This window comes from Onthophagus taurus, chromosome 2 (genome assembly GCF_036711975.1).
Source record: "Onthophagus taurus isolate NC chromosome 2, IU_Otau_3.0, whole genome shotgun sequence".
NCBI lineage: Eukaryota > Metazoa > Arthropoda > Insecta > Coleoptera > Scarabaeidae > Onthophagus > Onthophagus taurus.
The window spans coordinates 19,463,271-19,475,112 of record NC_091967.1 but is presented as its reverse complement, the minus strand read 5'-3'; the positions used below and the strand labels follow the sequence as shown (position 1 = coordinate 19,475,112).

The 11,842-nt window shown below is 31.9% G+C and overlaps 1 protein-coding gene across 1 annotated transcript; it reads left to right on the top strand.

Annotated features, from left to right (window-relative positions):
- The first annotated feature begins 9,396 nt into the window (after positions 1-9,396).
- Positions 9,397-11,039, top strand: LOC139429173 (uncharacterized). The gene is made up of 2 exons (XM_071194683.1): positions 9,397-10,030; positions 10,552-11,039. Exons 1-2 carry the CDS (start codon positions 9,397-9,399, stop codon positions 11,037-11,039), a joined length of 1,122 nt encoding a protein of 373 aa, XP_071050784.1.
- Positions 11,040-11,842: the final 803 nt, after the last annotated feature.

Below are 11,842 nucleotides of genomic sequence, written 5' to 3'. Positions count from 1 at the left end.
ATACTCTTCTCTGACTCAAACTCTAACTCTAACGAAAGATGTCATAAAAATCATGAGGTTCTCAACTTTTCAACAATACTTTTAATAAGGAAAAAATGAATTTGTGATCAAATACAGAGCTCTATACCAAACTTTTTATAGATCTCTGGTCATCCTTTGGTAATAATATCCCAGCAAGTACTTTACTTTTGTGTTCTGGTACTGTTGTCTGCTTAATTTTTTTCTTTTCGTTACACCCGAAACAAACAAAATCTGTTCTCTGTTGCTTTTTCCATTCCTATAGAGTAAGTACTTTAGAAGTCGTGCTCTCTTCATTTTTAAAATTTTCCTCAATGAATAATTTCCGTGCATCGTTGGAAAACATTGCGAATTTAGGGACATCTTCTGTTGTGAGTGGTGATCTAGTTTGTATCAAGTTTGTAGGTATCTGTTATGGCTTATCTGTTATTCGTTGTTCACTCTGGTTATTGTTACATCAAGGACTAGTTGTTGTTTATCCTTTCTTTCCTCCATAGTCTACCTTATAAGTGAATGCTGAGTATTTCAATGATTTACAAAATCCTGAAGCATTTGATTGCTGAATTTTTGTTTCTAAAGTCGCTTCTTCGAACAACTCCTTACAGAACTTCTTAGAATCATTATTGTTATGTGTCTGTCAGGCCACTACTACTTCTTTTATGAATAAAGTTAGAAGACCTGGTACTTGACTCGATCTAGATGCTTTTTATAAAAAAATGAAACATAAGGTTTAAGCTTATGGACTGTGCTGAGATGGAGGCCAGGGAAAAATTGCCATTGTTTATAAAAGCAGTACGTCCTCTGCACAAGTTAATCATTAAAAACACCATTGGCGATATTCTGACACCATCATCAGAAATTGAGCCCCTTGAATACATTGATCGAATGAGGAATCATGAAGTTTAGATGAATCAACTTCCACTAATTTATGGAACACCATTCATAGTAGTATAGTGATCCATCAATCTTAGCTACCTACTTTTAGTTAGTTCTCTGTTAGTCGTTTACTTTAACTTATCATTTATGGATTGATTCTAACAATGGTGGCAGGAACTTGTCAAATGCTCAATGGCATCATGTTATTACTAACGAAAAATTAGCGAATTAATACCTTTTAGTGCAATTATATGCAGATTTGTTTCAAAATATCCTTGCAATATGATCACGTCATTATGCTTTACAGAAAACGGACCAAGAACATACAAATCGTAACTGTTAGGTTGGCATTTTTTTTCTGCTCACATTGTTCCTGTTCTGTAAAATACTTTTATTTCAAGGTATTTATCTCTTGACTCGATGTGTTCCCATATTAGTCAGTAACGATAAATCATGCACGCGGAGAGTATTGAGCTAGCTTTTTTCGTTGTGCAAAGCATAGCAAAAAATATCGCCTTCCTAACAGTTATGGACTATGAACTGTATCTGTATAACATTCCTTAGTTTTTATTTTAGGATTCCTATCTACAGGAAATTCCAAGCTAATTCCTAGTCTTTATTTTCCAGACACTGCAAGTATCCAATGTACTTTCTAATTCAGCATTTCCATGTTAAAATAAAAGTCTAATTTATAATTTTGATTCGCTTTCAAAAGCCAACATGTGTAGAAAAGTGGCTGGCCATATCTACTCAGTTTGAAACAAAATGGCAATTTCCTCAGCATCTAAGGCACTTTTCAAACTGGATGTAATTTCTACAATTACAAATATAATAACTACTTGTTTATCTGCCTGTCTTACAAATAGCACCTTTGCTATTTACTTCTATGGAGTCATAAATTAAACTTCAGTGAATCATCAATTTAAGTGAACAAAAAAAAAAGAATTCGAATCTTTTTGACACAAATTAATACAACAAATAAATTATGAAATTGCTACAATCCCAGATTTATAATGCCGACGAAACCGATCTGTTTTGGTGTGCTTTGCCTGAAAACACACAACCTTTCAGGTATGAAACATGACAACTAGAAAAAAAATTGGTAATGAAAGAATATCAACATTGCTTTGTTTTAACGCTGATGCATAAATTAACGTCTGTTATCATTGGAAAATTTCGTAACCCCGAGTTTTAAAAGACACAATGAATAGTTATCCCGTTTCAAATTATGATTCTCAAAAAGCATGGTTTATAGAGAATATTTTCAAAAATTGTTTTTTTAAAGAATTTATACCTGCAGTCTGGAAATTTCAAGAAGTTATTTATTAAACGGGATGAAATTCTCCATATTTCTCTAAATATAATAAACTAGGATTTATGTAAAAGTAAAAACTTTTTTGAGAAATATTAAAATGTTTTAATTCTATTTAAGTAGACATGTTTCGAAAACTAATGTTTCATCTTCAGTACCTAAATTTATGAAAAAGAAGAAACAAATTAAACAAAGGTTAACTGGAACGTATTAATAACGGTAAAATGAAAATCGGAATTTGAAAAGGTGAACTTACATAGAAAAATTATACAATATAATGGAATTAGTTAATAGGTGGGGTTCAGGAGTAGATCTAATTTCTTATAACTAAATTTACAATTAAATTTAAATTAGATTAACAAAATCACAGATTAAAAACTTCAACAAAAAAGGATAAAATCTTGGAAGGTATCGTAAGATAAGGGTGTGGCGTAAAAAACGTTATTATAATATAGCACGTACGGAATACAAAAAGAAAAATAAAAATTTTTGATTAATTAGTTAAATTTGTGGTATAAGCGAGAATATTTGTTTTCTATTATTTCATTTAATAAATTATCTGTGTTATTTTTAGATTGTTTGTATATTTCGTATTCTTCCAGTAAGTCCAGCTTCAAAGATTTAGGTTGGTTATGAATAAGTTCCATATTATTAAGACTTATTTTATGTTTAGTTTCTGTAATATGTTTGAATATAGCGGAATTTTTATCTTTATTATGTTCTTTAAAACGTGTTAATAAGTTTCTCCCTGTTTGACCTATATAAATTTTATTACATTCACTACAGGAAATTTTGTAAACTCCGTTAAGTAAGTGAAAGAATTTATGTTTATTATTAACGAGCATATTGGAGATTTTAGTGTTGTTTTTAGTGGCTATGTGTATGTTATGTGTTTTAGTTATGTGGTGTAGTTGATTGATTGTGGGGTTGTAATGTGAAATAGAAATATATTTAGGTGGGAGTTTATAATGAGGATAAATGAATGAGATAACTTTATTGTTATGAACTTTGTAAAAAATGTTTTGCATGTCTTTAATGTTATAACCGTTGTTTAAACCTATTTTTATAATATTGTAAATTTCTGAATTGAAATTTTCGGTGTTGAGGGGTGTGTTGATGGCTCTGTGGAATAAGAACCTAAACGCGGCTTCTTTATATTTGAAACTAGTGAAAGAGTTTTTGGGGATAATTGTGTCTGTAGTAGTTGGTTTACGGTTTACGTTTAGACATGTTTTTGGAAATTGTTAAATCAAGAAAATTGATGCTATTGTTAACTTCTTTCTCAATTGTGAAATCAAGGTTGCTGAATTTGTTTATTAAATTGAATAGGGCTATTAAATTAGCATCTGAACCATCATATAGAATGAGGATATCATCTACATATCTACAATAGAATTTAATATATTTAGTGGCAAAATGATTATTTAAAGAAAATAGTTGAGATTCTAGGTTGGACACATAAAAATCTGCAAGAAGGCCAGATAGGGGGGAACCCATGGGTAATCCATCAGCCATTTCGTAAAAATGGTCATTAAAAAATAGAAATATACGAAATATAAATAGAAATATTTTACGAAACATACATGGAAAGAAGTCAAAATCGAAACAATAGAAAATGGGTGAGCGAATTTATTTGATAATCAATATATTCCTCCTAGAAGCTCTTGATTTTTGCAATGTTGTACAAAACAATATTGGAGAAGAAGTTACCGAGAAAGATATGCTACAATGGTTTGAAATAGATGAAGGTAATCTTGGATATCGCATTATGACCAAAATTTAAATAACAGATAAACTTGAAAGCGAGGATAGTGAGAAAAATGAAACAACGCCAAAAAACCGTCGATATAACGGATTAATACGGGTAAGGGAGTGTCCGTTATATGAAAAATTAGTCTTCCAATGCACGAGTAAACCCGAATATTTTAGTTCTAGGTCTAGTGTTAGTTCTAGTTTTATTTCAATGAAAAATGTACAACAATCTAACGCTGTCTAACAACTACAACTGGAGCTAACCCTAGCACTAGAATTAACACTAGACCTAGAGCTAGAAGCAAACAAGTTTTTTAGAATAAAATCAAAGTGGATATGTTTTTTAGGTTGAAATTGAAGTTAATATCCTAATGGATATTAACTTCTTGGTATAATTACCAGTTTGTTTAACGTGATAGAAAAAATTTTTCGAATTTTGTTGTACTTTTACTGGTTTATTTATAATAAATATTATAAATTATATTATATAAATATAAATTATTATTATTAATTTTATAAATAATATATATATATTTTATATTTATTAATTTTTTCTATCACGATATGTTTTTTGTTTCAGAAATTTCCTTTTTTTCAGAAATATTGTTTTTTCTTATTAGAGTTTTGGTTTTTTTTCGATAAAAGTTTATTTTAGACTGTCTAGAATGAGAAACCATTGACAGACAAAATGTGCTGAAGGTTTTTCTGTCTGAAAATTTCATTTTTGTAACGCTCTCTGTGCCAACTCGTTATGTTCCTGTCAACTTTAAACGACTTTTTCTGAAAACTACATTTTTCCAATCCGTGCGCATGACAACTCTCACATTTTACATCGGATTACAATTTTTTTTACTTTAAGTTGGAATCGTCTTACAATGTACGTAGCCGGTTTTCGATGTATCTAAAGTTGTTTGTTTTGCAACTATTTTTATGCATGTTTTTTATCAATAAACATAATATTTCTATTAACATCGACACAATTTCGTCAAAAATTAATATTTTTTAAAAATCTTACGTAAATTTTACCCTACTTTTTGAGCTTAGAAAAGTAATCGCACTTGAAATTTGATTATTCAACTTCCGGTTTAGGAGAAATCCTGCACACCAATTCGCCCTGCAAGATTTACAAGCCCAACATTGCAGACATCCGGCGGTAATTTACATAAGTAATACGTAAGTGCTAAAACATCTGTTGCACCCCTCTAATGTTGCTGGTAGCTGAAGAAAATGTGCAGCTACTTTTAGAAGTTCTGTGTTTTTACAAAATTCGGTTCACTATGCAAAAAAGATTCCCACAAAAACTGCGAACCAAACATTTCATCCTTTGCCTGAAAATGCACAAGATCGCTTGAAAATTCCTGAAAATTGCTGGCAAAATGTCGTTATGATTTTTTGAAAAAAAATCCCCATCTTTTTTTTCTGGAAACCTTAATAGCAAAACCAAGAGATTTGAACTAGGAGAGTATCAATCATTTTTTGAAATTATTAGAAAATATTGTCGATGAGCATAAACTTACAGCCGACAGCATATTTAATGTAAGTGAGTCAAGGTTTACCACCGCACAAAAAAGTGCTCAAGCAGTAAATGTTTGTAAAGGAAAATATGACGTGGGAATTATAACACGTGGTGAATGTGGCGTCAATACTGCTTAGCAAATATTCCATCCTTTGCCTGAAAATTTACAAGTTCAGTTAACACCAGTTTTGTAGCTGTAGTTTGCTTTGTCGTGCGTTTTAGTTCTAAATTGCGTGGAGTTGTCGTTTTCATAAATTGTTTTGTTTATTTTTTTCATAAAAAACAAAAATAAACGTTTTTTGTGGTATTATGAAAGTTTTTTAGAGAGAGAGAAATAATCTTTATTGGCTACCGATCAGGAGCTTTGAAAGCCCTGATCTCTCTACCTTACAGTATTATGTAATACATTTTGTTTTACTTAAATAATTTTATGTTTCTTCTTCTGTGTTGTGTGTCAGAGTTTCGTATAGGATCCAGTTGTTCTTTTAATTTTCTACCACCGTTCGTCACTGGCACATTTTGTCAAGCACTCGTCTATTACTATGTGACTATGTGATTTTTTAATGAATTTTTTACTGATTTCTGCATGTCTTAGGTTAATTGGTTGTATTTTTGTTCTTACGAATAGATTTTCGTTGCTAATGTTGTGCATTGGATTTTGAGGCATTTTCTGTCTGCTTTTATTATGCTTTATTTTGTTTTCTTTGATGTATTGGCTGTGAGAATTTGACCGTAGTCTAAAACCGGCCTGCATATAGCGTTATACATCTTCGTAGCAGTTTTTGTTGAAATGCCTTCAACGTTCTTGTATGTCAGAGGTCTGAAATATTTTGCTCGTTTGGCAGCTTCAACTCCTTTGGATTTGAAGTGTTTGAATAGTTTTATGTCGTCTAAATCTATACCAAGATATTTAATAACGTTGGAAGGTTTCACCGTTGTTGTGCCAGTATTAATTTTAGGAGATCTTCCGCGGATGCAGTGTTTGGGAATCATAAGTTGGAACTTGGAGGGATTGGGTGTAAGTCTAGAAATTTTTGAACTATTTTAGCGTTGTATCGTACAGCATTTGAAGGTGTTCGGTTGCTTTGTCTAGTGAAGTGTTGTGTGAGACCAATGTTGTGTCATCTGCAAACTGTAGGATGTACAGTTTTGGGTCAAAGCTGGTCGGGTTTTCTGTTTTTTTATTATTTGAAATAAAATGTTTTGTTTTTTTTGCTGTATTTGTAAAATATCTTTTTGAATAGTAGAAAAATTATTGTGGTTACCTAGAATTGCAAATCATTGTAAATAATAAATTTCATGGTTTACATAAATGAAAAGTTAAATATAAGATAATTATATAAACTATATCTGTTTAAATATGTAAAAGAATTGAATGTCTTTATTGAATTATGGAATGAATATTATTTTATGTATATATGTAAATTAAAAAATAAAAGTGAGTAAAATAGTAATAATAGTTTGAGATACACTGGAGTGTAAAGTTTTAGAATCCTTCCTGAGTCGGACAGATGGGGACGTAGATCGTCCGATGTGATCTCGCGGTCCGGAATTTATTGAAATATTCATCGCTACATGGAAGAGGAATCCGATCGTTCAGTTTTAATATCGCTTCTTCGTCGGTTTCTTCGGCGGCTGGTTCGGGTCGGTGGCGCGCTGTCTGTCCGTCTAAAGGGGGCCGCGTTCGACCCGCGCCCGACCCATAGCTCAACTTATGTATGTTTAATGGGGACTAATTCGCCATTAGCTGAAATTTATGCCGTCCCCGGCTTTTTTTCCGCCAGCGCGACATATCTCGCCATTAATATTTATGGAGATCCCGAATCCAACGGACCGTTTTTGGGGATCGCCCTGTCGAAACTCACTCCAAATGTTCACAATCTTCTTGTCCGATTTCAATCTTTACAATCCATTTTCAAGAAATAAAAGAAAAGAATTATGTCGTACAAGAAAAATAAAAATGTTTAACTTTCCGTGGACATCAATAAACGACGGTGGCGATGGAAACGACGAATCCGTCGGGCAGTAAATCATGAAAGTAAATCAAGTTGAGTCTCTCTGAAAAATCATATCTCCGAACAGTTGTAATTAGTTAAGGCCACGTCACATGAGTAGAAAGAGAGGCGAACTGCTAGAGTAACCCGCTTATAAATAAATGAGTCCATTGTTAGACGGCGCGCTTATCTCTTCGAAACGGCAGAGGGAGCTGCCGGCGCTCCGGAGATGCCATCTACACGTATCCATCATGTATTGTCACACTGGGAACGCAACGGATCGGTTCTACGACTGACTGTTTATTGTGTTCCCTTCGAATTTATCTCTGGTTTCTCTTTCTCTTGCTCACCATTCCCTTATACATTTTTTTGGGCTGGTTACTTTGACAAAACGAACCAATTATATTTCATAAACGTGTACACCAAAGAAGAACTAGATTAAATTTTCTTATTTTCTTAAAATAATTTCAAGATGAAAAAGATTTCGTTACAAAACTTTCTTAATATAACAGATTCAACAAGATACATCTCATTAAAATTACGTAATCCATCTCTGAAAATACCACACGGTTATTACCAACAAGAACTGGTTATTAAATTCTTGCAAAGAATATTTGCAACAAGACGAGTAGACGAACCTTATAATTTATATTCGATATCGACCGGATAAATCGTACCAAATTCCATTCAATGACAAAATCGTTTTGGGTATGCTCCCTTTTAAAATATCAAATTCGTGACTAAATAATAACGCCATTGTTTTCCCGATTTTTACCTATATACATATAGGTAATGAACGAAAAGACAGAAAAAAAGGAGTTGGTTCGTAGAAATGCGACGCCGATACAAGCATGAATTTATCGCGAAACGCGGTACAATACCGTGCCGTCGGTTTTATTTATAAACGTTTTATGTATATCCTTTAATTTTATCTCTTGTGGCGAGAGAGAGCTGCGGCGCTTTCCGAAACACAGAAAAGTATTTTGTTGCCGCACCGCGCGATGAAACGAAATCCCGCGCGACTCTCGGTATTATGCCCCTTCACAATCGAAGGCGTACGTTACCGTACGGTGCTAAATAAAGAAATAAATCGCGATATAAAGCGTTGTAAACAACGGGGCCCCGTCTGTCGACGAACCGTATTTCACGCCGCCACACGTATATTGGATTGGATATCGCCGCGCGCGAGCTTTTGTATATCTATGTATTAACCGTGTAAAATAATATTACCTCGTTGTATTTAAAATGTTTGCCAGCAACACGTCGTCAACTACGTTCATTAGAATACATAAACTTTAATCTTTCTGTTTCAGAAAATTATACCTTTCGTTACCCATGTATCTTTTAGAGTAATTGATAAGCAGATCGTTTGCAACAAATTTAAACTCTCAACGCAAGCTTATAAACCATTCTTATATATGTGCATTCTTGAATTACATAATATGTCACATATTTTTATAAATACCTTGATTTCGTTATTTATTCAGTATTTAAAATGTTGTTGCAGAATTTCCTTAATTAGAACTGCATCTTTATTGCTATACAATAATCGAGCTTAATAAGAACTTAAATATACAAGGTGATTTATTAGTTCACCATTAAACTTTGACATATGATAGCTAATCCAATTACCAAAAAAAAAGTATATATCCTGTTATATGATGTAGTAACATTGTTATTTATGTTGGTATCGGAACAACTTCATGTTGCTGGCACGTTCCCGCCAAGACAATAATAAGAGAGACGCTTGCATGTCGCTTGTTTGGACTTGTATAAAAATTATAATAGTCGTGTACACTGTTGGTTAATAAAGTAAATACAATATAATAGTTGTTGATGAATTATATGAACGCTGGTAGTTCGCTTTATTGATAAACAGAACATAAGATATGGTGTCAGGTGTATAAAAGAAAAAAAAAGTGGATAAAATGGAGTTTAAACCACCGAAAACATTAGATTTTTCTAATAATCCTGCGGAAACATGGGTTATTTGGAAACAAAAGTTTAATCTTTATATGAAAGCATCGCAAAAAGATAACCTAGAAGATGAAAGTGTTAAAATTGCCATACTCTTGAACGTTATTGGTGACGAAGGCCTAAGAATTTCCAACACGTTTAAAAAAGATAAAGATGAAACACTAGAAAAAACTATGAAACAGTTTGAAGAGTACTTAATTCCAAAAAGAAATCTTGTAGTAGAAACATTCAAGTTTAATAACTTACAACAAAAAGAAGAACAAACAATAGATGCATACATTACGGAGTTGCGTACACAAGCTGCATTATGTGAATTTAAGTGTGAAAATGATAAATGTAAACAAACATACGAAGATAGAATGATAAGAGACAAGCTAGTTACAAGTATTTTTGACAAAAACGTGCAACAAAGATTGTTGGGAGAATGTGATATTTCCTTAGAAAAAATTCAAGGTTATTGTAAATCAATTGAATTAGGAAAATATCACGCGCAAGTATTAAACCCTTTAAAAAAGATAAACCAAGTAAAGAAGAAATGTAATTACTGTGGATTACAACACGAACCAAGAAAATGTCCCGCATATGGTAAAACATGCGCAAATTGTCAGGGTCGTAATCACTTTGCAAAAGTTTGTAAGAAGGACAAGAGAACACAAGAACAAGAAGAACGAAAAGGAACAAAAAAATAAATGAAGTTCAAGAAGATAACAATGAAGAGGAAATTTCAATAATAAATACCGAAACAGAAGAAAAAGAAGATGTAGAATTGTTCATTTACTCTGTAACTTGTAAGAAAAAAAAATTGCTGGTATGAAAACTTAAAAATATTAAATAATGAAATAAAATTCAAATTAGATACTGGTGCTGACGTAAGTGTTTTACCTTTACATATTTTCAATAGTTGGATTTGACAATTTTGGATTAACAATTGGATTTAACACCGATTACGTTAGTAGCTTTTGGCAATAACAAATTAAAACCTGTAGGGAAAATAGATTTATCTTGTGGTTATAAAAATGTATCAAAGATTATTAGTTTTGTTGTTGTAAACATAAAAACAGAACCATTGTTAGGTTTAAGTGATTGTTTAAAATTTAACTTGTTAGGTAGAATTAATAAGATTGATGAACAAACAGAAATGCCTAAAAACAAAACTGAATTATTGGAAGGTTACCAAGATTTGTTTGATAGCTTAGGTGAAGTAACAGGTACATGTAAAATTGAATTAACAAACAATGCTATACCTACAATTCAAGCAAAAAGAAAAATTCCGTTATCGTTAAGACCAAAATTAAAAGAAACTTTAGAGAATTTAGAGAAAAAAGAAATAATTTCAAAAGTAGACCAGCCAACTGATTGGGTAAATAGTTTGATGGGTCAGTTAAGGTTGTGCCTGGATCTAAAACCATTAAATAAATTTATTAAACGTCAACATTTTATGATCCCGACTAGTGAAGATATTTTTACTAGATTGGCTGAAAAAAATGTTTTTACGGTCATGGACATGAAAGAAGGTTTTTGGCAACTAAAACTAGATGAAAAAAGTAGTGAACTATATCCTATTTTAATTATTTATGAAATTATAATATTTTAAAGTTTTAATTTTTATATCATAATTAACTGCTACGTTATAAGTACGAAGGTTTACACGGCCGGAGTTAATTCAACTAAAATTAGAACTAACACTAGAAACTTTCGGATTTTGCCGTCAGAAATTGGTTGTACTATTCTCCATATGTATGTTGTGTACTATTCTTCGAGTGCTGATGGAAGGATTATCAATGACAGCATTAATTACAGCTTCTTCATTAACTACATACGGTCGAATAGCTTTTGCTGGAGCAGGATTACGAAGTCTTCTGAAAGAATCGCTAAAAACTGAATAATATGGCAGATGACGCTGTGGAAATCTTTTTTGATATTCTCGTACTGATTGTCGAGCATTTCCATTGCAAAAACCATACACGAAAATTATATCAGCATACTCTTCAGTGCTATAAGCGTACATTTTGAGTTTCTTCTTGTATGTAATAATTAAACCTTACAGCAAACTGACATATTACAATGACAACTTTGTTTTTGTTGAATGTTTGATTTTACTGACTATTAATAAATTCGCTGCAGAAAACTTTAAAGTGTCATAATTTCGTAAATAATTGAAATAGAACATATGTTCATTAACATTCTTTTTTTGGTAATTGGATTAGCTAAATATGGAAAAAATAAGTCGTATGGAAAACTGGATATAACGTAAATCGTTTAGTCCTTTTGCAGACATAATAATTGGATTTATAGCTTAGCAAATCATTTTACCATTGCAAATCAGTTTCCTTGTCTTCAAATATTTTAAGAGTTCCTTGAAATAAGTGAATTTGATCTTTTATTAACTCTTGTTGG

Coding starts and splice junctions, on each gene's coding strand:
- LOC139429173 (XM_071194683.1), top strand. CDS start 9,397: ATGGAGTTTAAACCACCGAAAACATTAGATTTTTCTAATAATCCTGCG. Junction 10,031..10,551: donor AAGAAAATGTCCCGCATATG/GTAAAACATGCG, acceptor TTAACTTGTTAG/GTAGAATTAATAAGATTGAT.